The sequence below is a fragment of the Phocoena phocoena genome, chromosome 9 (assembly GCF_963924675.1).
Source record: "Phocoena phocoena chromosome 9, mPhoPho1.1, whole genome shotgun sequence".
Taxonomy (NCBI): domain Eukaryota; kingdom Metazoa; phylum Chordata; class Mammalia; order Artiodactyla; family Phocoenidae; genus Phocoena; species Phocoena phocoena.
In genome coordinates, this window is record NC_089227.1 from 82,104,361 (window position 1) to 82,132,270 (window position 27,910).

At 41.0% G+C, this 27,910-nt stretch overlaps 1 protein-coding gene across 1 annotated transcript in view; it reads left to right on the forward strand.

Annotated features, from left to right (window-relative positions):
• The window catches only part of SND1 (staphylococcal nuclease and tudor domain containing 1), a 419,523-nt gene that overhangs the window by 184,654 nt on the left and 206,959 nt on the right, over positions 1-27,910 (forward strand). The window contains exon 12 of the mRNA XM_065883390.1: positions 13,498-13,598. Within this exon, the coding sequence (XP_065739462.1) occupies positions 13,498-13,598 (101 nt within the window). The remainder of the gene's footprint in view (positions 1-13,497; positions 13,599-27,910) is intronic.

Below are 27,910 nucleotides of genomic sequence, written 5' to 3' on the forward strand. Positions count from 1 at the left end.
CACAATACGGTATATGCACACACTGTGTACACTCTGCCATAAAAGGAAATTAAGTACTGACATATGGAACAACCTGGATGAACCTGAAAGCATTATACCACGTGAAAGATGTGAGACATGAAGGACCACTTATTGTATGTTTCCATTTAAAGGAAATGTCCAAAACAGGCAAATTGAAAGAGACAAGAAGTAGATTGGTGGTGGCCAGGGGATGGGGAATGAGTGCTCAATGGGTAAAGGGTATCTTTTGGGGTGATGAAAGTATTCTGGAATTATAATGGTGGTGGTTGCACAGCATTGTGGTTATACTAAAATTTACTAAATTAGTATAGTTTTGACTGTTGTTGACTGTTGGTGGAATGGCTGCTGAATGAATGACAAGCAGTACGTGGTGTTTCTTTGTTGATGTTACTGCTGGGTGGCATTTTATCCAGTGAGCTGAGTGGTGGGTGAGAGTGGGGATGGGAGTGGCAGCTGAAATGTGCGATGAGTCCCCTCATTAAGGGAAGCATATACTTGTCCAATGATTTGCTAATTCATAGAAAGTGCTGTTGGATAATTACCTTTATGTTCTCATCATTAATGGGAAAAAACGTTTGGTTCACATGCTTGATTGATTTCACAGTTGTGTGTTCACTTTCTTTTACCTAAAAAGATAATGTCAAGCTCTGAAAATCTGCTTTTCTTCATTTTGGAAACGAGTTCCCAGTCTGTTGATTAGGTGTGGATAAGAAGCATTATATTTTGAGATTCTCTGATATATACAGAGAGGAGTGCATGAGTTAGAGTTCTAATAGGAGCAGTGACTGTGGAGGCAGGTTACTGGTACACCAAACATGGTTTACCATATTTCATTATCTTCAGATTCCCTGCTGCTGTGAGACAGTGTTCCATCACCACCAGTTCTTGACGTATGATGTCATACCTTTGGCTAATCTGTGCATTATGTTAGAGCTAAAAATGGAAACCCCAGGGGTTGTCATCAGTCTTTATTGACTATACCATGATGATTAAGGGAGACAAAACAAATTCAGTATCAGAGTGGGAAGTCTATGTTCCTTGTTTATTCCACTAATGGGAAACAGGATCACAGGGCGTGAATTGGGGATGGGGCACAGCCCTTCGATTAGCAGCTCTTGGACTTAGAAGTAAAGGAAGAGCAACAGGGTAGTCTGCTGTAAAATGTTGGGGGCTTCCCTGGTGGCACAGCGGTTAAGAATCCGCCTGCTAGCACACAGGACACGGGTTTGAGCCCTGGTGCAGGAAGATCCCACATGCCTCGGAGCAAGTTAAGCCCATGCACCACAACTACTGAGCCTGCACTTTAGAGCCCGTGAGCCACAACTACTGAAGCCAGCAAGCCACAACTACTGAAGCCCGCGCACCTAGAGCCTGTGCTCCGCAACAAGGGAAGCCACCACAATGAAAAGCCTGCGCACAGCAACGAAGACCCAAGGCAGCCAAAAATAAATAAATTAATTAATATTTTAAAAAATTGGGGGGCTTAGTCAGTGGTCAGTTGGCAAAGTAATATTTTATGTCCTGCATCCTGTGAGGCATCATGTAGCTCCCTCGGCTATATGAAGTGCTGCAGCTGGTTATAACAAACATTGAGCAGTAGTATCAGACTTGTCAGTGATCAGCATGCCAAAATGCAGTTCCTTGTTACGTGACAAGTAGGGAAGACATATGGCGGGCAGGTGGTGGCGGCAGCATCATTATCAGTGCACAGTGAGATTGACAGTTCATTTGCAGATAGTGATGCCCACCTGCTATGGAAACAGTGCACCACTGGGCACCTGGAAGTGTCCTTCTAACAGTGTATAGCCTGCCCTGCATAATCCTTATTGGTTGGCAGACGCTACTAAGTGGTGACCCTGGCCTCATCCTGGGAACTAGTCTGATGAAATAGATATTCAACATTGAAGTCTGGTTGTGAGTAGGCCAGTTTTTTGTTTGTTTTTTAATAAAAGTACGTGTTTCCGTTGTATATTTTATTCCAGCTACCACTTGTTTATATTTTTAACTCAATCGTATTTTTTTTTTCTCCTCCAAATGTAATTTTAAAATCTTAGAAATTTATGGTGAGAAAAGTTCAACGTGCCCCATGATAGTACCTTTGAAGGTGTAAGCCCTTCTAACAGGGTTGGGTAAGTTCCACCAGATTGTTTCTAGGCGTGTCCCTGAATTCCCCCAAATAAGATTATAGCTACCATTGTGCCTTTGCTTTTTAAAATTTGAACATGTTATCATAGCAGAATATATAGATCTCCCTTGTTTTCAACAGCTACAGCGGATTTATTGAGACATGCTTGTAATATAGAGGGAAAAAATTGCCGTGGTGACTGCCAACTTGGAACTTGGGCTAGTGTCAGAGTTAGATCACAACTTGTAATTATGCATTTGTGTTAAACTACCATGAATGCAAAGGACAGAATGCTTGTACATACATCTTTGTTTCTATAGACTAAATTCCTAGAAGTGGAATTGTTGGGTCAAAAGACATCCACATATTAAATGTTAGTACAATTGCCAGTTTGACTGCAAAAGATGTACCAATTTAGGTTTCTGCCAACAGTAAAAATGCCACTTAGAGAAGCATATGAAAACTGAATGTTCATTAGAGAAGAGCATGGACAACAGTGATTAAATTCCTCTGGAGAACTAGATAGAGGTGGGAAATTATGGTGGGAGGCAATAAAAAGTTCCCCAAAAGGGTAGATCTACACGTGACAGATCTCCACGGAGGACTATTCCTCAGAGAGGGAACGTGTCAGAGCGCAAGACTTCCAAAATTATGTGACAATTTTATAGGAAGTCAGTGAGCTGTAGCTTACTCTATCCCATTCTACAGCTGCCTCTGAGAAATGGTAAAGCAGGTACATCTAGTTAGACTTGTGGCACCTAGACATGCAGCTTCAGTTGGCTCTTTTTAGAAAGCAAGAAAATAGATATTTCATACCCTGAGAAAGATGGAATGATTTGTCCTCCATGACTGAGACTTCTATTCCTTTATTAATGGGTTTTGGTACAGGACTTCTAATCACAACTGCCTGTGGGTAACCATCTATTTTCTTGGGAAAGTGATAGAAGTATCCTCTTGAATTCTTCAAGGAGATTCTGCAGTTGTCTGGCCTCTGCCTCGCTTACATGGGTAGACTACCCCAAATTAAAAAATACATACACACACACACATAATTGTGGCAAGATGCACATTACATAAAATTTACCATCTTAACCATTTTAAAGTGTACAGTTTAGTAGTGTTAAATATATTCACATTGTCCTGCAATCAGTCTCTACCTTGCAAAACTGAAAGTATACCCATTAAACAACTCCCTGTTCCCTCCTCCCAGCAGCCCCTAACAACCACCATCTACTTTGTTTCTTTGAGTGTGACTACTCTAGGTACCTCATTTAAGTGGAATCATACAGTATTTCTTTTTTGTGACTGGCTTATATAACTTAGCATGACATCCTCAAGACTCATTCAAGTCATAGCATATGTCAGAATTTCCTTCCTTTTTAAGGCTGAAAAATATTCCATTGTGCGTATCTACCACATTTTGTTTCTTCATCAGTGGACATTTGGGTTTCTTCTACCTTTTGATTATTGTGAGTAGTGCTGCTATGAACATGGAGTACAAATTTTTCTGAGACCCTGGATTGAATATACCCAGAAGTAGAACTGCTAGATCTTATGGTAATTCTATTTTTAATTTTTTGAAGAACTAGAGAAATTTCTTTACTTTGTATCTCTATGTTAGTAATGGAAATGGAAGAACTTTGGCAGAGGGCTTCTTTGGCTATGCAGCTGCTGAGAGGCAATTTGCTTCATGAATTTAGGCTGTAATTGGTGCCTTTGACCTAGGTTTATAATCCAGCGCTAACCACCTAATTTCCTAATACGTATTTGCGGGCTGGGGACTTGGCCGTGTGCATAGACGTACACTGTTTTTGTGAAGAGACCTGGATTTGGAGGTGGACACAGATGCAGTCAGGATGGTCTTTGATCAGTGTCCGTGTGTAGTTTCAGACATTGACCTTAGGTGTTACTGCTCTGGGCACGCTGTGCCTTTGATCAAGGGACTTCGTTTCATTTAGTAGGCCTCTATCTTCTGTGTGAAATACAGGGAGAGGAAGGTATATCTAAAGGAAGAAAGGCCTATGATGTTAACATCTGACTCTCTTGGAATCTTTTCTTAGCAACGAAACCAAGGATAATTTATACAACAGAAGGGCTGTATCTTTGGGCTGTTTTTCTTTGTGCCATTGGCAGGTATTCCTTAAGAATTACATTTTTTCTTCATCATTCTCCTTTGAGGTCAAGATACACTTCTAGTCCAATTCACCATTCTAACTTTCACCTTTAAGTTAACTTACCTGAGTGTTCGTTTATTTCCTTTGTCTGAGTGACTTCTAAATGGCAGCTCGCGGGCATGCTGGAGAAATAGGTGTGCTCTGAACGTAGTGAATGCAGGGTGGCTTTTCTGTACTGACTTTGCAATACGTAACCCCCGGAGCAATAGGAATTGATTGGAACTCTTGGCTGGGTGACTACTTTAGCTCCCACTTTTATTGCTTTGGTTTCCCAGTTTGGCCTTTTGTTGAGTGGCCTTTTCCTTTGTAGACTGGCACATATTATGTTTGTAGAGAAAACGTAATTTAACCTTTTTGCTTTTATCCTTGTCTTAAAAGCATCCTTTTTCCTCCAGTAATACTTCTTAAATGCCATTAAGCAAATCCCCTTTCTTCATATCCCTGAGCCTCTCATCTTAGCTTTATTACAGCTGTTATTTTCAAGACTGGCTGACATTGTGTGTATTCTACACAAAGGCATGAGTATCTGTGTATTTGTGCTGCTTGTGTGGCTGGAACTCCTCCAGGGAGAGCTCTGGGCGGAGTGATTTAATTTCCCCTGACTGCTGCTGACCTGGGAAACTTTGGACACAGATGACCATGACTGACACTTGTATAGAGGAGAAAAATGACCCACACTCAACCTTCATCCTCCAGAGGAAAGCAGTGGAGGTGGTGGCTCTGAGGAGAAGTAAGAAGAGACATGCAGGGAACCTGTGGGGCAGTTTCCAGTAGTGTTTTGGGGGTCCTTTGGCATTCTTTGGTATAGACACTGTGGTATTAAAATTAGGTATTGGGATGAGTTAAACCATGATGCAGTAATGAGTAATATAGAGGTTGGAGCACTAATGCAAACAGGTTACACTGTTTAGATATATCTGTAGGTTTATAAGGACTTAAGAATCAAGAGGATTAATGAAAATGCTTGCAGCTGCAAGGTTACTCTCACATAGTGGTTTCTATTTGTCTTTGATCCTCATCAGATTTACTTGAAATATTTTCAATGGTCAGAACTTCATTTCCCTGATTATTTTATATGTGCTCGTTATCTACGTCATACATAAACTATGCATCATGTTTCCAACCATATTAATGTTACGTTTTTGTCAGGGTGTTATCACTACTTGTAGAAATCTTTGCCCAGCTCTAATGGCCCTTTATATAAAATGTTTTCACGTTTACTTGTGGATCTCATGCCTGTGTATGCTTCTCATTAAATATTTACCAAACTGAGTGTTTCTCGGGGAGTAGTGATGTCCACTTAAATGAATGCCTAATGTCAGGTAGAGACTCTTAGCATCTCCATAGACCCCATATGAAGCTGGATTTTACCTTTCCTTTCAAAACAGATAAATGCATTTGCCGATCCGACAAGGGGGTGGGGAGTAATGGGTTCATTTTGTCAGAAATGCATCAAATAAGAAAGCTCCTTGACTCTGCTCATGGAGGTTGGGAAGCAGTAGAGGTTAACATTCCATTGATGAAAATGAAATGTGCTCAAAATCGTCCTGACTTTGCGGCGGGGGGGAAGGGTGATTGTAGATCAGAGAGAGCAACATAAATACATGTGAATAAACAGCCTTAACACCTAATTACAATGATTTTGAAGGGGGTGTTACCGAATACATCTAGGCTGTGGCTTGGAGAGGTAGGAAAGGATCATTGGTTTGTCTCCTTCTCTTCGCAGTGTAGATGTATAATTTTTTGTCAGTGTATCTGTAAAAGTTCTTCTAATTTAAGACATGCCAGAGCTAAACGATGTCCTAATGGGACACAGAGATTTCAGCTTTTTATTTATTTATTTATTTATGGCTGTATTGGGTCTTCGTTTCTGTGCAAGGGCTTTCTCTAGTTGTGGCAAGTGGGGGCCACTCTTCATCGCGGTGCGCGGGCCTCTCACTGTCGCGGCCTCTCTTGTTGTGGAGCACAGGCTCCAGACCCCGCAGGCTCATGGGCTCAGTTCCTCCGAGGCATGTGGGATCCTCCCAGACCAGGGCTCGAACCCGCATCCCCTGCATTGGCAGGCAGATTCTCAACCACTGCGCCACCAGGGAAGTCCAGATTTCAGCTTTTGATTGTGCTGAACATAAACATAAACAGTTCACATCTACCAGTTGCTCATTTTCTTTCTAATAATACCAAGACTCAACAGAAGCATTGATCATAATTACAAAAGCAGATATTTCTTTAATGTGAGTTTATAGTTACCATTAGAGTACATTTCAAACACTAAGGTGAAGAATTCTAGACTTACGTCAGCAACTCAATGATTAAGTCCAACCATTGAGTTGGTAGAGAAGTCGCTGAAAAAGTATCTTCATCAAATATTGAACAGAATATATTTTACAACGATAGTTACAAATTAGAGGAATTTTTTTCCCTTTGTGTGCACATTTATTCTCACCCCTGAAATTGTTTTCTGGAACTGAAAATTACATAAATAGCTTGCCTTTCTAGTCTAGTTAAATAATAGATTTTTAAAGTAAGAAAATGAATGATAAACATTTTTTATACCATGTTTTTTCATACTTGGTTTAAGAGTATTTACAAGGAATCTTAAAATAGAAGATAACAAAAGTTCCCCGTAGAAACTAGAGAAAGGTATAACCACAAAAGGTAGGATCATGTAATAGAGGATTGAGGCTAAGACTCTGGTCCCTTAATGGACAGTCTGGGCATGTACCGTCCAGTATCGCCACCACAGCTGTGTGTGGCTATGGTGCATTTGAAGTATTGCTGGTCCAGACTGAGATGTGTTGTTCCTGGACAACACACGCCGGATTTCAAAGACTTTGTCAGTGAAAGAAAGAAAGAAAAAACCCAATACTTTAAAAATAATATTGGTTATATGTTGATATGATAATGTTTTGGATATTTTGAGTTAAATCAAAAATACTATTAAAAGTAATTTTAGGGCTTCCCTGGTGGCGCAGTGGTTGAGAGTCCGCCTGCCGGTGCAGGGGACACGGTTTCGTGCCCCGGTCCGGGAAGATCCCACATGCCGCGGAGCGGCTGGGCCTGTGAGCCATGGCCGCAACGGGAGAGGCCACAACAGTGGCAGGCCTGCGTACCGCGAAAAGAAAAAAAAAAAAAAAAAAGTAATTTTATCTGCTTTTTTTTTTTAATGTCGCTGCTAGAAAATGTCAGTGTGCATATGTTGCTCTCATTTGTGGCTCTTATTGTTGTTGCCTCCTAGACAGCACAGGGTACGTTTGACATCGTTTTATGAGAGTTTCGCTTATGTCTGAATAGATGGCTCAGCTGGGAGGTCAGTGTGCCCAGAAGCAGGACCAAGAGGCTCCTTGGCAATTTTGTTTTGAAGCTCATCCTGTATCTAGATGAACAGGTGACTGAACTGTGTTTCAAATTAAAAAAAAAAAAGGTATCTCACATTTTTAGAATGATTACCTATGTTGCTTGTTAGCAGTAAAAGGTCAAGAATGCATAAATTAAGTATTGTCCTATTATGCCCACAGCAGATGGAAACTTCGTTGCTCTCTGTTCCTTGTCTTCCTGATTTTGTAAGGCAAGGAGTGTCCTCCCCAAATTCCTCTAGTTAACCTATTCGTTGAGGTGATTCCCCACACTCTACTTCAGTTATCTTTGGTAAATAAAATCTCCTCAACTAGTACCTGCAAAATTAATCTGGAAAGTGTCTAAATAAGTACTAAATAGTGTATCATCTTTAAAATAACCCATATTTATCTGTAAGTTGGGATGAAATATGTATGAGGTACATACTCCTGTTTGCTGTGACTCCTTAAGGGGAAAAGTATATTTAATTGAGTGTTTCTGCCTAATGATTTAAAGTCAACATGCATCTTATTTATGCATGTATGTATGTATGCGTGTATTTATGTATTTATCTCGCAGATACTTATCACCTACTCTGTGCCAGGCTCTCCCCAAGAAAATCAGTATATGTTTGTCTAAAAATAACTGACACAGCTTTGTATGAGTCACGCCCTGCTCTAAATGCCTCATGTATATTAATGCATTTCTTCTTCTAACAGTGAGATAGGTAGAGTTATCCATGTTAAACTGAAGCATGGAAGTGACGTAACTTTTCCAAGTTCTCACAGCTCATATGTAGAATTGCTGGTAACCAAAGCCTGCAGTCTGGCAGCTCCCAGAGTCCATGCTCTTATCTAAGCTGCGTAAAATATTTTGTTCCACTTAACTTTTGTCTCCCGGCTGCCTTAGCCAGACTTGCCCAGATGATGTGTTTTCTGTTTCTGTCATGAGAATGCCGGGCCATACGAGAGCTTTTTTCTTAAGCCAGGGTATTTTTTTGAACAGCCCTTTGTGAATTTATGATTGGCCACATGGAATAGTGGGTGGGATTATATAGTAATTATGCAAAATAACCTCACGTAACAGCCTAAACTCAGACTGTGGCCTGGAAATCTTATGTATCTTTTATGCTTAGGCATTCAGATTTTGTCATTTCATTATCATCAGCATCATAATGTCTATGAAGTTCTCTGGTGGTTTGTCACTTTTCTAGTGAACGATTAGTTACGTGAAGAGTATCCATAGATTGTCAGAATTCCTTAGGTGTGGCCCAAGTGTATTCTGTTGTACTAAACTGTTTCCAGACTTTATAAGAGATTGGGATACAAATTTGGTTTTAAGTTCTCATCTTAGTTCCTCCGAAGGGTCCTTGAAATTGTTTTCAAGGAATATTCCACCATCTAATGCACCAAGGAGGAATCAGATTACCTGCTACCCTATCTTGTCTTTGAGAACCTCTTTGAGAAATAATACAGGAAATTATATTTTTCTTAATCTAAAGCATTATCCCAATTTCAATATACGTCTTCCCTCCTTCATGCTTTAAACTAATATATGAAACAGAATGGTTAACAGCTTGACTAAGTGGTCCTCAAAATGCCTAACCACCTCATTTCAAAAGTATCCTCCAGAATTTTATGTCTGAAAGGGTTCCTGATTACACGTATCCATTCATGAAACAAATATTCACTGTGTATGCTCCTACCGTACAGGCCCTATCATGGCAGTTTCCATGAATAGAAGGCATGTTTTTTTCCCTCTCCTGGCGCTTACACTCTATCTGTACTAGTTCATAGTAGTAAATGTAAGGTAGGAATTACACCGGTCTAAGAAAACACTACCTAGCACACCATATCTAGCTAAGTTATTTTGTAGAATTCTAGAGTTCAGTGTTGCTCTAAAGTTGTAGTCTGGTGCTCTCATTTACCAGGTGAATTACGTGAGAAAAGTGAGGCCCAAAGATGTGATGTGTGACTCATTCAATAAGAGAATGACAGGTGGAACCAGCAGGGAGCCCCGGACTCCTTGTGGTCCTTGCTGTAAAGAGGGATCAGGCCCTGCCCTGTGTCCTGTACATGTAAATTCCTGCATACCCAGTGTTCCAGGAGTATCTTTGCTGAAAAAATGAAGGACACATTTGCATTAACCCATTACTTCTTTTCAACTCATGCCATTCCTTATGTAATTACCCCCAAGCACAAAATTCAGGTTATCCACTATTCAGATGAAGACTTTGCTAAGATTTGCAGTTTTAATTGAAACTGCTCTTTTCCAAAAGTGATTGACAAGTCAGGGATACGTATCTAGAGATGAAAAACTCCAAGGCAGGAGAACAGATCTCAGAATCCCCAGGAGGGGGACATAAATGCCAATTACACATTGACTTTAATTCCTGGTTTGTCATAGCTGTCTGCAGGTGTGTGTCTTGGCTGTGGACTATTCTCAGGGCCTCATTTGTATTTGAGAATTTCTTTAATAATGTTACCTCTCCAATGAGCTCTTTAATCTCTTGACTTTCAGTTCTTTCTCTAGATAAAGGAAAAAACTAATTGGCAGGTGAATGTAGAATGTAGTTACTGGTTCTTTTGGTTATTGAAGATGAAAGATTTTTGGGAGGGGGGGTCTTCCCATTGATTTTCTTTAAAGACAGCTTGGGGATAGCATACCTTTTGGCCTGGAAGATGAGATGCTAAGGGTTCATTTTTGTTTGCTACCATTACCCCCGTCACCACCACCACCAGCGCTACTCAAGTGGCCTTCCAGATGAATAGCTGCTCTCTGGGTAGAGAGCTAATGTTACTCTGTGCCATGTACTTGCGCTGATGAGCTGCTGTCCCACTCCTCTCTGCTGAGGAGGAGGCTTGTCATTGGCAGGTGCAAGGTAATCTTGAGATTCACCGAGTTTATTTTTAAGCAGGGATGAATTTTTCTCCCTGGTAGTGGAATTGAGGGCTTGAGTCTGTTACTAGATGGATTGGGTGAAAACACAAAAACAGCTGAACATCTCCACAAATTTTTGACTTGCCTCCCGAATGCCCCAAATTGGACCATACCCTGTGTCTGTGCCCTTTTTAAACTTGGCCCTGGGTTACTTCACATCCTGTGGTACGGGCGCCCTTGAGGTTTAGCTCCTGTACAACACTGATTTCCTGTGTGATTTTTGCCAGAACTTCAGCAGGTGTCTACGTGCTTTCCCGGCCCTCTTCTGCTTCCGTAGGTTAGTTATCAGGCCTTGCCAGAGGAGAGTTCCAGGGTGGGTCAGTACAGACAACACGCAGAGGACTCCTTCCTTCCCAGGGATTTGAGTCAGCTTTGCTTCTGTGTGTGTAGACCTCCCATTCCTTGCCCTGTCTTTGGCCTGTAATAACTCTGGCCAGATGCCTACAGGGAAACTATGAAAACCTCTTTGTTGGAGGTACTAGTTTTTCAGCCCTACCCCCGCTCCTGGGCTGTTCACATTCCTCACATTTATCCATCTCCTTAGCTTTAGACAGATGATAAGGCTGAGCAGTAGTGTCAGTGTAGACGTCTGACCTAAGGAGTCCTCTTTATATTTTCTTCTTTCTGTGTTGTTGTCTGATGATAGTACTTCTCATGAGAAAGATTTACCTTACTTTCAGCCCTTAATTGGCCTTTCTCGCTGGTGTGGCTCCTTGTTGCTTTTAAAACATGATTAGATGGAGCGTTCAAGTGAGTGATCTGACAGAATTTGGAGGCAGCTGTCCTTCTGGAAATTTCCATATTCATTTATAAAATGGTTTTTGGAGCAACAGGCAGTTTGAAAGGATTTTGATGCTGCTCACCAGCAGTGTGGCTGAACTTGATGCTTGTACAACGTGCCGTCTCTAAGCTGACCGGTGGGAACTAAAGTCGTAGTTAGGAAAGGGAATTCTGGACTTTCAGATCATGGGGTTGGCTTCAGGGTGCTTGACTCCTCAGTACAGGTATGTAACAGGTATGTAACCTCGGCCATGACCAAAGCCAAGCATTTGCCTTAATGCTATAATACAGACCCTGTGTGTTTGCTAAGGGATACCACATACCACTTTCTTTTATTTATTTATTTTTTTTTACAACTTTCTTTTGACACACACACGTCCTCTTGAAGGGTTTTGTAAAGAAAAAGCATCACTCAGTGTGTCCATATCCATATGTTTAGTATATACTAGGATTAACCTAGTATTAAAGGTTCTTCCGGTCCAGTCCATCCCCACCCCCACCCCCCCAATTTCCTAACTCCAACTCTGTTGGTATCGGGTGTAGTTAGCTGCATCATTTTGATTCACGTATTGTGAAACCAGTCCCAAGAATCTCTGTGACTGCCATCTTGTTTGTTCTTGATAGTCTTAACACAGGCCTTGAGAACTTATGGCGGGCTGAAACTACATGCAGTTTTTCTGTAGAGGCATTCATTCATATTTTTGAACAGATTTTCAAAGGAGTCTGAAAAGGTTAGAGAACTGCTTTACCATAATGTCTAGGAGTCCTCCAGGAATGTTCCAAATCTCTTCTCTGTGGAGTATAATTTATGTAAGGCCTTAAAGGTTCAGCCATTTTTCCTTCTCTCTTGATATCAGTCATCCTTTAGGTTCACAGCATCTTTTAGGCTCAAAGCAAAATTGAACAGAAAGTACAGAGAATTCCCGTATCTCTCCCCCCTGCCCCCCACGTAGTTCCTCCTCTGCCATCAACAATCCCACTCCAGCGTGGTACATTTATTATAATTGGTGAGCCTACACGGACACAGCATCATCCGGAGTCCATAGTTCACTAGGGTTCACTCTGGGTGTTCTACATTGTATGGATTTTGACAAATGTGTAAATGACATGTATCCATCATCATACTTCTATACAGAATAGTTTCACTGCTGTCAAAATCCTGCCCTCACAGCTGTTCATCCTGTCTCGTCCTGCTAACCCCTGGCAATCAGTGATCTTTTTACTGTCTTCGTATTTTTGCCTTTTCCAGAACGTCACAGTTGGAATCATACAATATATAGCTTTTCGACTGGCTTCTTTCTCTTAGTAATATGTATTTCAGATTCCCCCATGTCTTTTCGTGGCTCGACAGTTCATTTCTTTTTAAGGGCTGAAAAATACGCAGTTGTGTCTATGAACCACAGTTTATTCATTCACTTACTGAAGAGCACTTTGGTTGCTTCCAAGTTTTGGCACCTATATATAAAGCTGCCAAAAACATCCACGTACAGATTTTTGTGTGGACATAAGTTTTTTACTGTCGGGATGTATGGTAAAAGTTTGTTCTATCCAAAACCATCTCTCAGAGTGGCTGTACTGTGTTGTATTCCCAGTAACTGAACGAGAATTTCTTTTGTTCCCTATCCTCACCTGCATTTGTGGTCAGTGTTTTGGATTTTGGCTATTCTAATAGATGCGTCGTGGTAGCTCATAGTTGTTTCAGTTTGCATTTCCCCAGTGACACGTGTGGAACATCTTTTCCATATGCTTGTCATCTGTATGTCTTCCTTGGTAAGATATCCAGGTCTTTTACCCGCTTTAAAATTGGGTTTTTCATTTTCTTATGGTTGGGATTTAAGAGTTCTTCCTATATTTTGGATTACAGTCCTCTATTAGAGACGGCTTTTTGCAGATATTTTCTCCCCATGTGTGGTTCAGCTCTCTTTCAGTTGTTTTTTAAAATCTTAGACCCACAAAGTCATACTGTGAGTGAGGTCAGCTTTTACAGTTGTGCTGGCACAGGGGGCTGCTAGTGAGCTGTGTTGCAAATTCTCAGCCTTAACTACCTTGATGCTTTTTTTTTTTTAACATCTTTATTGGAGTATAATTACTTTACAGTGGTCTACCTTGATTCTTTATTTTCAGGTCAACGTGACTGTGGACTACATTAGACCGGCCAGCCCAGCCACAGAGACGGTGCCTGCCTTTTCAGAGCGTACCTGTGCCACCGTCACCATTGGAGGAATGTGAGTGTTCTGGCTGGTAGCAACTCAGCCATAGCTGAGAGTTCTCTCCTCATTCACGTCTCTCCTCCGTTTTGTCCTGATTTGCTTTCCGTTACTCTTAACTCAGTGGCTTATAACTGTTATGTGCCTGTGTAGCACTTTGTTTGCAAAGTACTGCATAATCGCTCATTAGTTAATCATATACTTTCATTATTGTCATTATTTAAGACTTATTGGGCTCTGTGTGCTTGGCACTATGTAGCACTCATTATTACTATTAATAATGCCGTTTATTGAGTGTCAATCGGGCCCTTAGGTACTGTGCAAAATTAGAAAGATTCTCTGCATATTAGTTTAGTTGTAGGCCAGAAAGAGAAGAGAGGTTAATTGGACCTTTTCTTTGTATAGATGTATGTGATCAGTAGATGACAGGGTCTCCCTCTTCTACTCCACTGGCCTTACCCTGGTTACATTCCAAAGTCTTTTGGGAGCTCGGTTGAGGAACAGCCTTCCAAGGAGCTATCTGATGGGGGCAGTAGGAAGCCTGCTGGGCCGTGCTTCCACAATAAATATTAAAACAATCAGTCAGTCCCCAGGAGCAATTCTTACCCTGCGTAAAAGACACCAGCATGCTAATTGTCTCCTTCTCTATTTCACAGTCTTAAATGGTGTTTGTTACCAAACTGGTATTTTTCTTTTCTTTTAAAAGAGGGCATGGTGGAGGGGAAGAAAAGGATAGGCTTCTCATCAAAACAAGGATTGTTTTGTTGAAAGTACAGTGAAGCCCACTGGGAGAAACACCTCTCTGTAAGCTATAGCATGCCCCTGAAAGAAAGAGGATCTGGTGGCTAACTTACTTTCCAGAAGCTCTCCTGCCAAACAGGAGCTTCTCCCATCCGTCGCCCCGCTCCCCCTGCCCCCATTCGTGTTGTCACTTTTGGAAACAGGTATTTTTAGCTACTGTTGCGGCTCCTATAGGTTATTAATGTTGTTGATGTTCACGCAGCAATCGGAGACTTCACTTTTGCCGAGAGGAACTGAATATAGGCTTTTGATGTCATTACCTTAATATCGTCACAGGCATCAGGTTATTTTTAGAAGCAGGTTCTTGAGAAATTAGATAATATTTTTGGAATGGGGGAAACTAGGAAATATTTTGCTCATTCTTCCATCTGTATGACTTGCAACAACAATTATTACCAGTTTGTCACCAATTCTTAGGAGCTTGATGCATGCCTTCCTCCTGTGGAAAGCTGGAAAGTTAGTATTCCCCTAGATTAAGATTTACGCTGCCACATACAAGGAGTCCTCTCCGATAACTGCTCCTTCTATCTACTTACTGGTTAAAACAACACCACTGCTGTCAAAATGCACATCTTTTTATTTTTGGCAGATGGCTTCTATTCGTGTTTTTCTAATGACCCATTAGAGCGGATTCTTTTCTTTTTTTTTTTCATTTGGTTACCATTGAAGTATATTTTCAAAATAAATTTACACTGCTTAAAATTAGATATTCTGGAAATGTTCTATGGGGCGTTAACATCGACCTTTCTATCTCCCAGTTCTTGTAATTAGATCGTAAGTATTACTTTTGCGTTATTTACCAAGGTATTTACCTCGGATTAGACCGGCTTGGCAGGGTACCCTGGGTGCGTTGAGTTTCCTCATAGATTTGTTTCTACTAAACTAGACTTTATGAGTAAACTGCTGGGCGGTAACTGGGAGAAATGTGGGGATGTACTAATATTTTTGAGACCAAACCTCACCAGATAGTTAGCTCCCTGAAGATAGGGATTTTTGTCTTGTTTATTCTCTGCTGTAGTCTCAGTGTTCAGCAGTTGGTGGGAGTTCGATAAATCTGTGAGTGACCGTTTACTGTATTGCACAGTGTCCCTCTATGAAATAAAACTGGGAGTACTTAGATGTTTCATTACCTGGGACAGCTGTTTCTTCTGATTTTAATCTGATAAATACCAAAAAAAAAAGCCCTTGTATCTGATAGTTTTCCTTGTTTATTTGGTTATTGGAAGGTCAGTGCCAAAGATAGGGCATCTCTAGAAAATCTTCCTGGTAGCATGCTTCTGATGTTCAAGTCTTCCTCGTGGCTTCTCTTTGTTTTCCCATGGCCTTGATTTTGTTTTCATTTTTTCTTGAATTTTCTCTACTTAAATCATTCCAAATAATACCGTAGGAGAGTTGATGTATTAATAATAATGTCCAAAATACTCAGCTTATATTTAGGATTATACCGAAATCCTTCTATCTGCTTTTAATGGTTATTCAGAAACGTTGGCTAGAGCAGGGGATTTAATTTTTTTATCCCAAATGTTTTAATTCCAATTTTTAAATTTTATTTATTTATTTTTTTGCGGTACGCGGGCCACTCACTGTTGTGGCCTCTCCCGTTGCGGAGCACAGGCTCCGGATGCGCAGGCTCAGTGGCCATGGCTCACGGGCCCAGCCGCTTCACGGCATGTGGGATCCTCTTGGACCGGGGCACAAACCCGCATCCCCTGCATCGGCAGGCGGACTCTCAACCTCTGCGCCACCAGGGAAACCCCTTAATTCCATTTTAAACACAAAAAGGTATTTATATCTCCAAATCTTTGATATATGGGCAGCAAGGGCCCACTGTGAGTTGCATAGCTTTCTCTATGGAATGATGACTTAAAAACACTAATTATGGAATCCTAGATCTTTGTGATTTACATCCCCCTCATCTGTTATAGTTTTCCTGCTCTGATTTTTGCACATGTTGCAGCCATTTAAAAGCCATTCCTCTTATTAAACCTTTTAAAACAATGTTTCATAAAGACACTTTCTTTTGGTACTCATATTTCAATTATTGATATAAAACTTAGTGAAGTACATAATAAAAATGACCAGTATAAATCTGGGGACAGAAACAGATTGGGATAGAAGTGCACAGGTGTGTTAGAGTGGTCCTCAGTCACTAACTGGTATTAGCCTCTGGGTTTTGGGGAGATCGTAGAACATGTGGGCCAGTTAAGGAAAGGTTGCTAGGAGAGCTCCTCTAGTAATTCATTGCCTCTCTTGTGAGAGGTCTTAGGCTTTGTTCAGCTTGTAGAGATGCTGCAGAATTAATGATCTTATCTAAACTGTGTCTAAACGACCCAATCTAAACTATGTCTGGGGCTTCACTGGTGGCGCAGTGGTTGAGAGTCCGCCTGCCCACGCAGGGGACACGGGTTCGTGCCCCGGTCCGGGAAGATCCCACATGCCACAGAGCGGCTGGGCCCGTGAGCCATGGCCGCTGAGCCTGCGCATCCGGAGCCTGTGCTCCACACGGGAGAGGCCTCAACAGTGAGAGACCCGCGTACCGCAAAAAAAAAAAAAAAAAAAAAAAAGATCGATTTTTGAATAGCTTTTCTCAAACTACTCATTCCAGGGGAAAGAGAAGGAAGAGACAGATGAGATGGCCTCTTTCAGGATTACTTCAAAGCAGATTTTTCAGTGTATTTCACATGCCAAAGTGTGTGAATTATCCCTATCCCCCATAGGGTTCCATCTCATCCTCCTGTTGTTTTCTCTTGCTGTATGGGTCTGCATCGAGTCACATGGTCTTTGGGAGGCCTCTCTGGTGGAACCGTCTTCAACTCCCCCTCTCTTGCCCTCTGGGGAATCAATAAAAACGAGGTTCATCATTCCTCTAATAGATTAAAATTTTTTTCTTGATTAACTTCTCTATGGAGTTGGCAAGAGTTGTTACCTGTTAATCAAAATAGTTTAAATAAAAAGATCAAACTTTGAGTTGTTTCTCATTCTCTGGCTCCCAGGTTGGGAATTAGCTGATCCTTTTAGGCCTGGATTGTTACAGGAAGCTGTCAAGATGGCACTTCCTGTTAATTACTTTTTATTGTATTTAAGACACTTATATAACTCTTCTTGTGATTTAGTCTTCTATGTAATTAGCTTCAGTGATTAAAATCTCATTCTTCTGTTATTGCCAGAGCCTTCCTGGGGAGCAAGTTTTGTGGGATGACCTTTACTTGTGCTGGACTTCCCAATTACTTTTTTTTTTTTTTTGTGGTACGCGGGCCTCTCACTGTTGTGGCCTCTCCTGTTGCGGAGCACAGGCTCCTGATGCGCAGGCTCAGCCGCCATGGCTCATGGGCCCAGCCGCTCCGCGGCATGTGGGATCTTCCCGGACCGGGGCACGAACCCGTGTCCCCTGCATCGGCAGGCGGACTCTCAACCACTGCACCACCAGGGAAGCCCTCCAATTACTTTTGAGCTGCAGTTTGGCAAACCCATATTACCTATTAACTGATTGCCCATGTCTTTTCTGCATATCACATTTTCAAAGAAAAGTGTTAAAAAATTTTTGTTCACATTTATAAAGGGCCACCTAAAAATATGACTTGGGATCAAGCCTCACACGTGTACGCTCATAATTACCACCACCCCGTCCCCCATCCCTGGAAAATTGTCACATATCCAGTAGATAGTGTCATTTAAGGTTTTGCCCCCTTCTCATTATGTGAAGTATTTCACAATAATAGGAGACAATAGACATGGCCCATTTTGGAAAAGTGAAAGATGGCACAGAGATGAAACTGTGCAATAGGAACAGTTGGGAGATGCCTCATTTCTGCACAAGGTCAGTTTTTTGAGAGGTGATTGGAGTTTTGTAACTGTGATTTTTGAAACATTGTTTTAATCTCTGCTCCCGGCCACATTCATGTAAAGCCACTGCTGTCCACCTTGATGCCTGTGTGGGGTCCTTACTACCAGAGATGTTGTGGCAGATCTCTTGGGCTTGGAGCATCTTAGTTACTCTCTGTTGTAATGGTTATCATCTAGCAGGAGCAATGCCATCTTTATGAACTTCCTTTGCGGCTCTGTGGCTTCTTCATAGATAGTTTGTCTTTATTATTTTTATATAAATCAGACTATTACACTTACAAGGAATCAGACTTCTTTTTTTTTTTTTTTTTGATGCGGGCCATTTTTAAAGTCTTTATTGAATTTGTTACAATATTGCTTCTGTTTTACGTTTTTTTGGTTTTTTTGGCTGCGAGGCATGTGGGATCTTAGCTCGCGGACCAGGGATCGAACCCACACCCCCTGCATTGGAAGGCAAAGTCTTAACCACTGGACTGCCAAGGAAGTCCTAGAATCAGACTTCTTTTCCTTTTTTCATTTTCATTGGTTCTAGTTTGCAGGCGTACTTCCTCAGCTCTTCTGTTAGTGACTGAGCATGAGGTTAAGGTATTCTCCTTCTTCGAGAAGAATTCTTTTCTAATCCCAGTTCAGTTTTTCTCAGCCATAGTAGGAAGCAGTGTCATACCATCCCTAGCTTTTCTGGCTTGAGTTCTGTAGCTGTAAGGCTTTTGCTGTCAGGTCAAATCTTAAAACACACTAATGTCTGACTTCCAAGCTAAACATAGGAAGAACGTGACCTCCTGAAACCCCATTTTCTGTCCTAGTGTTCTTACTCACCAAGTGGCCCACAATATTCTGAAGAGGTACTCTTTCAGTACCTGACATAGTATTAATGTCAGTGGCTCAGCCAGGAGGTAAAATCTGGGTTGTAGCCACCACTTTTCTGCACAGGTTTTTTGTTTACACTTCATCTACTTTAGTGGGTTTCCCCCTCCAACCTTTTCCTGCTTTTAAGGGAAAAGAAGACATCAGAAGAAACATTCCTCCTCTCCCCTCACCTCCAAACACCTAAATCATAAACACCTAACCAACCTTCACCTCTAAAAAGAGCACCGTAGGTTGTTTTCTCAACCTCACAGGCTGTGTTGAGTAGTAGAATTATTTATGCCTGTACACCATCCTGAAGATATTGGAAGCATCTGTGGCATTTAGCCTGGAATCCTTTGGAAAGAATGGTTAAATTACTGTACCTCTCTCCTGCTAGCTTTAGCACAGTGACCATTTTAAGAGAATGGCCCCATACAGCACCATAAGAAGGAACTTGGTTGTGGCAAAGGGTTCAGGTGGGAACACTGCTTAGTTTCAGTTAGATCTTGAACATCTTGTGGCTGTCTATATGTGGGAATCTCATGCGGCTGAGTCTTTTTTTCTTTGTAAAGCCCTGATGCTTTCAAATTATTGTATTACCCTCATCACTATATATGGAAGTTCAATTAAGCTTTTCACAATGGAGCACTTGGCTCTTACAAATTACCAGAATCTTTTACTGAGCAGTGTGTGTTCTTTCTTTCACTTTTCTCTATTTTTTTTTTTCTCAGTATCAATTGAGTAGAACGTCAAGTACTGGGTGACAGTGTATACTGAGCTGATCTTCAGGAAGGCCCCCTTATCAATTTCACAAAGTATACCAGGGAGAGCCTGGGAGAAAGTGAGGATTTTTTCCAAATAAGAGGAACTCATCCTAAGGGAGGAACATTCTGGAATGTTTAGAGATATGGATAAGTGTGTTCAAAATCATCTTAAGTTAAAGGCCCTGTTTGGAAAAAGTAGAAATGCTATCTATTCCGATTTCTGTGGGCCCTCAAAGTAACTTAGTGAGGGACTGGGCCCAGACAGGAGACCAGCTGCTCCTTCTATATTTGTCTGCTAAGAACAATAGATTTATCTGTTTGTTTCTTCAACACATATTTGTTGAGCACCTGCTGTGCGCCAGGCACTGGGAATATAGCCGTGAACAAAGTCTTAAGCATTTCCCTGTGCCGAGGCTCTCCCGGCTGCACTTCATTCTCAGGAACTTTCTTGACTCTGGTCGCTGAGATGTCAAGAGTCCTTAAGGGTATTCACTGGCTTTGTTGCCCCCAGAACCTTGCTTATGGAAATTTTGGCTTTAAGAAACACAAGTGACTTTATATAAACAGCACCTTAAAAGGCTCTTTTCTATTCAGATTTTGCCTGGGACTTTTAGAGAATCTACCACTCAAACAAGTTAAAATAAAAATAAGAGATAATCCCTCTTACATCTTTATTTTTAGATGAGTCAATAACTTAACCTGTCAGTAGACAAAATGAAATGCTCAAGCGACTACCCACTGAAGCCATTTGTCCTTTTCCTCTTCACATTACCATTCGTGGGTCGTTCAGTGTTGGTGAAGCTTTGTGAGTCCTGACAATTCACCGTGGTTTCCATCCTGCTCCATGTTTTCTTAGGGACCTAAAGACCTGCTTACTTTACTCCTGCCTCACCGGGCAGAGGACCCGATGCTAACTTCTAACAGAGACTGCTTCTCACTTTTTTGGTTGGTTATCCTTATAACCCTATAAATTAACACTACTAATTTAAAAAATTTTTAGCTTTAAACAGTATCTCTTCGTTTTTTAGTGTTTGCACTGTTATTTCTACCCTTTAGCCCCTAGTTTTCTTACATTATTTTTGTTTCACCAATGGTAAACTTTATAATGTTCAGTTACTGTTTCTGATTAACTTTATATAGTGTCTATGTACTGCCCACTCTGAAAGATGAGGAAATTAGAATGCTTACACTTTTTTCTTTTAAAAAAGTTTTTTTTGCTTTTATCAAGATTTATAGCATTTATTCAGTTTGTCCTCTGTCAATGTCATTGTCTTCTAACCTTTGCTTGCAAGATGTTCCCAAATATTTAAACCTATCCCGCATCCCCTAGCAGTTATAATTGTGTAAGTATTACTGTTGGACCAAAAGACATGATAGTGTGATTAGACCTACCATAAAAGAAATCCATGTCATTAAATGTCCAGAGAACAGTTGAATTAATTGTGTCTATATCCCTTCTTCCTTTTTACACTTCTTCATATACAGTTGCCACTGTATCTCAAGTCATTCTTTTTGTGGATTTTCCTCCCATTTGTTGAAGAACCTTGATTTTTCTCATGTGTTGGGTGGTAAAGTTTCTAAATTTCTGAAAATGTCTAAATTTTTTTGCTTATGTTCTTGAATATTAGTGTCATTATAAAATTATGGCTTCAAAATTATTTTCCTGAAAACTTTGAAGACACTGTGTTCTATTGCTTCAACGACGTTTATGAGAAATCCAATTTCTGTTTCTTTAAATGTAACATTTTTTTCTGGCTCTGGAAGAGTTTTTACAATTTACCATTAATTGTTGGTTTTCTGAAATTTTATCAAAATATTTCGATGTCCTTTTTGCTTCATACTCGATTGTCTTTTCAACACTGAACACTAAAGAGTTTTTTTTGTTGTTACTTCTTGAATCATTTTCTTTTTCTTTTATAATATTGTATCTTCATATATCTAACTTTTCTTCCAAATTTTTAAGACCACTCTGCATTTTTGTCCTGTATTCAAGGAGATGTCTTCATTGTTTTCCCACTTGCTTAGCCAGCCAGCCATGTATATTGACTCATTTACAATCATACCGTCTCTGATTCATTCATCTCACTTATTTATGTACTTACTTGTTATTTCATATACCCAGTCTTTAGAGAGTGCCTGGTGTGTACTAAGCACTGGGTTAGGCACCAGGAATATATGGCAGTTCTAAAATAGAAATGATTTGTGCCCCCATGAAATTTACATACTAGTCTATTAATCAAACCCATTTTACTTTTTTTTTTTTTTTTTTTTTTTTTTTTACTGTACGCGGGCCTCTCACTGTTGGGAGCGGCATGTGGGATCTTCCCAGACCGGGGCACGAACCCGTGTCCCCTGCATCGGCAAGCGGACTCTCAACCACTGCGCCACCAGGGAAGCCCCCATTTTACGTTTTAATGTCAGCACTCATATTTAAATTTTCTGTTCTTTAAGTGCTCTATTTTAATAGCATCCTCTTCTTAGTCTATGAATATAATATTTTCTCTATCTCTGAGAATCTTATTTAAAAATTAAGCACTTCTTCCAGCTTTCCCCCATGACTAAATGCTCTTTACTTTGTTCTTTTTCTTTCATAAGTCCTCAAGCATTTTGTGAAGCTTGACCTATATTTATAAAGAAAGGACCAGGCTGGAGTTGGCATGGCTGTTCCTCTGCAGTTTTCTGTGTCTGCTTCTCCAAGACATCTGTCATAAAAAAGTCATAAGGGAGCAGGAATGATCAGACGCAGCCTTCCTTATATGGTGCCTGAAAGTGGACCTGGAACATAGAGGAAGCAGGCAAATTTCAGGCCCCACTAAAACTGTCAAGGCGTGGGGGGCTTTCATCACCTGGTAGAGAGCCTTAGTGCATTTCCCTGGGATGGCCTATGAGGGGGGACCAGGGGTGGGGTGGGTCTGTGATGTGTTCGGCCTACTCTCTCTAAACACGGTGCCTCTGCTTAACTTTCAGGCCACAAAATCCATCTACCAAAATCACCTGCCCTCTGTTCTATTATAACGTGTGTTTTTTGAAGTGAATTATCTCGTTTGACATCGGTAATTTGGGGAAACACATTGATATAAAGTAGAAGTCGTATTGGTTTATAAGTGATGTTCCCAAATACATTGAAGTATTGAAAACAGTAAGGGATAGACTTTCTTTACATTTAAAGGGAGAACTTTAGCAAGGTATAAAGACTTAAATAAGAAAAATCTAAATGTAAAGTTGAGGAGTCTATAGTAGGAATTTCGTTTTATGTAAGTCGTGACTACATTAGTGACTTCAAGAACCTTTATGCTTTTTGCTATGTTAAGCCCGGTAGCAACCTGTCAGTGAGGTCACAAAAGCTATGAAGACACTTTTTCCAGAATTAAAACAGTGGATTAATGAAGAAGACTACACTATGCATCAGACTGTTTTGATGAAAATGGTCTCTATTGATGGCACAACACTGTAAATAAACTATACTCGAACCCTAGAGGTTTTTCATTGTGCCCCATTTTTATTAGGGTCGTTTTTGCTGGTGCTTAGGCTAGAAAGTTCCATAGGGTTTAAGACGACTGAGTATAACCCTGTTTGTTTCGGGGTTTTGGTGGTTTTGTGGGATGTGAACTGCTTGGGATCACACAAACAAGTACATGCTGGAAGAAATGCCTGTGCTTGCTGGTTAGGGCCTTTTTCTTTTACCAGGGGTCAAAACTCTCTGCTCCTAGCAGCTCTGTGGGCATCACAGGGATGGATGGGGAAGAGGCTGGCTGGCTGGCTGGCCCTGCTCTTCTGAATGCTGTTCCTGATTAATTGCTCAGATGATGTTCCCAAAGCCTACTCACCGTGTGCTTTGTATGTGTCAATAAAGGCCCTTGAGGCGCCCCTGATTTGCCACCCATCTGATCCGATCTATTTTCTGTCTTTCAGGATTTGTGCAAACTTTCTGATATGCTGTTAACACACTTTCTTATTTTCCAGCGCTATTAGGGCTTTATTCTTGTGCATATCTGTCTTTCCTGTCATTTCAGTGGGACCTTGTAAAGAATGTCATGCGGACATAAGTTCTCAGTCTGCCATTCTGACCTCCCTCAAGCATTCTTTATTTCTTCCTTTGGAGAGTGCAATTGATGTGATAAGGAGAGGGGACATTTGACATGATTGCCAGTAAGCACAAATTGTGTCTTTTAATGCCATATCTCAGCCCCTTTCTCTTTACAGTTCCTGTGGCCAGCACAGTGGTAAGGGAAGCAGGAATGGAGTTTTATAGATTTTTCTATCTCCCAGTGGTGATGCTGCTTCACAGGGATTTGCTCCAGTTCATATTGAGTGATATTTTAAAGTGATAAAAATTGTAGTATCATTTTCAAAAGTTTAGAAAATAGGGGGAATCAGCCATATGTAATAATGCTAACATAACCGTTGTTTGAAGGGTATGCCTTTTGAGTGCTGGTTATTTTTTAAGAATTTAATTTACAAACAGGAAAACTTTGACCGTTTGTCATAATGTTGAGATGAAGACTAGTTATTGTTGGATCTGAAGATTCTGTGGATATTTTCTTCAAGTAGGCTTTGGAGGTAAGCACACTTGAGATTAAACCTCGGCTCTATGCCTTGATAGCTGTGCAATCTTGGGCCTTAGTTTTTTTCTTGTGTGAGTTTGATATGATAATACTACACTCCGAGGGCTGTTGTGAGGATTAAATGTGCCAGTGCATTTAAAATGTCTAGCACAGTGACTAAGCCATAATAGCCAAGTAGTTAAATGAGTCCTAAGCCTGGCCTCTAAATTGGTCATTGGCCTGATTTCAGACCTAGGGGTCTTTTTTGTCCTTTGTCACCTCTCCTACATCTCTGGCCATTTCTTTTCACTCAACTTTTTCCTTTTTTAAGGATTCTTCTTGAATATTTTTATATTCCACCCTCTTATTCTTCACAGTCACCCCGCCCAAGCCCATCTACTGATAACATTGCTACCTCACAGATGAGCTTGAATAAGATATAGAAAATGCCTAGTATGTAGTACCTGCTCAAAGGTTAGTTAAACAACAAATCACCCCATGGGATTGTGGTTAGATGTTGTTGTACTAGTCTTTTCTTATTGTTCCATGGCAGACACTTTGGTTTTGGATTTCTCTTTTCTCATTTTTTCACTTGCCACCAAATCACATCATTTTTCCTCTAAACATCGAAGGTATACTCTGTTCACCTAAGACAGTAATGACTGATAAGTACTCCCGTAAAAGAAGTTAGATATTCATGAGTAATTTTTAATGTTTCAAGGAGTTTAACACACATTGACCATTGAGTAGGGACAATATTTATTCCTTAGTAAAAGCAATTTATTGAATAGTATCTTTCAAACCAAGAGGTGTGCTAGCAAGCAGCCTCCCTGGGTATACTTGTAGTGTATACATATTTAGCTACCTATTTACTTCCTACCTGTATATATTAGGTATGTAAAAGGCAGAGGGCTACTGACTTAAGTGTTTTAAGAAATGCTGCTATTCTCTGCCCCTACCTTAAAAGTCTTACTGAAAGTCAGATTCTCTGAATTTTTTTTGTTTTCTTCTTTGCCGCGTCATGGGACCTTAGTTCCCCAACCAGGGATTGAACCTGGGCCCATGGCAGTGAAAGTGCAGAGTCCTAACCACTAGACTGCCAGGGAATTCCCTTTGTGGATCTTTTAGACTGACCCTCTCTGCTGTGATGCCTTTGTGAAGTTTTGTGCCATCGTTGTGTTCACAGCAAGTGGAACATGGAGGGATTTAACAGATGTTTGGACCTTGGAAGTCAGCATGCAGCGTAGAATTTAGAGATGTTTAATGGCATGAGCTTCATAGGGGCCAAAGGAAACTTGGGACTGCCTTTTATCAAGTTTCCAGTGTGGGTTTTACATGGAGCCTTTTGGCTTTCTGATACATCTGTTTACATGACAGCTGTGATTCAACAAACTATTGCCTTAATGTGAGCTTCTGTTGTGTTAAAACTGATTTATAGGCCATCACGTATCAGGTCAGCAACAAGGGGAATTAATTATATTGCAGTTCTATCCCACCTCCTCCCAAAACAAAAATCATCTTGACATTGACTGCAAAATCACCTTTTCCTCTAAAGTAAGAAGCGCCTGTGTAAATCATTTTTTCTTGTCGCCACTTTCTCAGAAACCTGGCTTTGAAACTGTTTTCCTTCGTTTGTCACTTAGCACAGGCTGTGGCTATGGGGAGATCAGACCATTTGAGTGAGGGTTCTCCACCGAGGCTCTGTAGTTGCTTACTGTATTTCAAAGTTGGAAACCAAAATAACCCCACGTTCCCCCCAAGGGAAGGGGAGAGTAGGAAATCGCAAAACCCTTATTGTATTCCTGGGTTCATTTGTTGCTTCTACTAGAGCTGAGAATTGTTCAGTTAAAAAACATTGTGTCTTCTAATTCTTAGGCAAACGTTGACTACCAGGAAGCATTTTTGTTTTGACTTTGTTTTATAAGTGGAGACTCATTTCTAGAGCTTTTACCCGCTACAGTTGTATACTTTGTTTATGCAGTGGAAGTCTAAAGCTGCTCCCACATTCTAGACCTTATCCATACTGACGTTGGGCTTGGTCCAGTTGCTAATGAATTCTGGGAAACAAAACACGACTCGCCTGTTTCCGTGGTGCCAGCTGGCTGGGTTATGGGCCATAAACCATAACGGGGCAGTTAGTAGAATTCTTACTGGGCCTGTTTTTCCTTGCTGACCCATCTGAGAGAACTTCTTTTGAGCATCCACCCTAAGAAGCAACCTGTGCCAAAACAGTTTTCTTCTAACTTATGTAGAAGAAGATAGTTATTTTTTCAGGTAACAGTGGCTTGGTATTTTGCAGAGCAGAATGATGGCCTTCCAGAATCTAGAGTATTATTTTGAATGCCTTCCTCTAAACAAGGACAAAGCATTTTTCATGTATTATCAGCACCTGCAAAAACCATAGAGGATTTTTTTTATACCATTTTCTAATGCATCTTTTTTTTTATTTTTAATTTTATTTTTGGCTGCATTGGGTGTTCATTGCTGCGTGCGGGCTTTCTCTAGTTGCAGCGAGCGGGGGCTGTGCATGGGCTTCTCATTGCGGTGGCTTTGCTTGCTGCGGAGCATGGGCTCTAGGCGTGTGGGCTTCAGTAGTTGTGGCACACGGGCTCAGTAGTTGTGACTCGCGGGCTCTAGAGCACAGGCTCAGTAGTTGTGGTGCAGAGGCTTAGTTGCTCCACGGCACGTGGGATCTTCCAGGACCAGGGCTCGAACCCGTGTCCCCTGCATTGGCAGGCAGATTCTTAACCACTGTACCACCAGGGAAGTCCAACCATAGAGGATTTGAAAAAGACTTTCCGGGGCTACCCCGTCTCCATTTTGGTCTTTACCGGACCTCTATGATTTGGCTGGTTCTCCTTGCACTGTCAGAGCCAATCATTCCAGATGCCATTATGTAATTTTCTGTCTTGGGTGCGTGTTTGTGTGGGTGGGTGGTTTTGTTTTGTTTTTAAGTGGTGTTTAATGTCAGGCTAATAATAAACTGGGTACGTAGGCCTGGTTTTGTCATAATGGCCACGTGTTTGCTTATTTGTCCCTTATTCCCCTGAGAGGCAGAGAACTCCCCCTCCCCAAGTGGTGCCAACATTTTGGAGGGGCCTCTTGTCATCACAGCTGCCTAGAAAATGCAGCATTGCAACTGGCAGCTCTATTCTGAGGAGACAAACATGAGGAATCTTCTCCCTGGTGGCTCCCATAGCTGATTGCTTATCTTCCTGCAACCTAAATAGAGCCAATAGAAATGAATTTGCTGTTCCTGAACCGGTTCCAAAGTTTGGTGTGCTCCCTACCCACAATTCTTAGGTTCTTGTTCTTTGCAGAATGATAGATTGTTTGACACATGTATGATTCTGGGGCCCTGAAGTTGCATTTCATCATTCTTGGCCCCTTGAATTCTTGAAAAGAAGCCTATATTAGTTGTCTAGGCAGTTTTCCACAAAACTATATTATAGAACCACTTGGGGCTCTTAAAAATATAATGGTGCCCCATATTTTAAATCTAGGTACTGATATTTGTTGTTTTAAAAATACT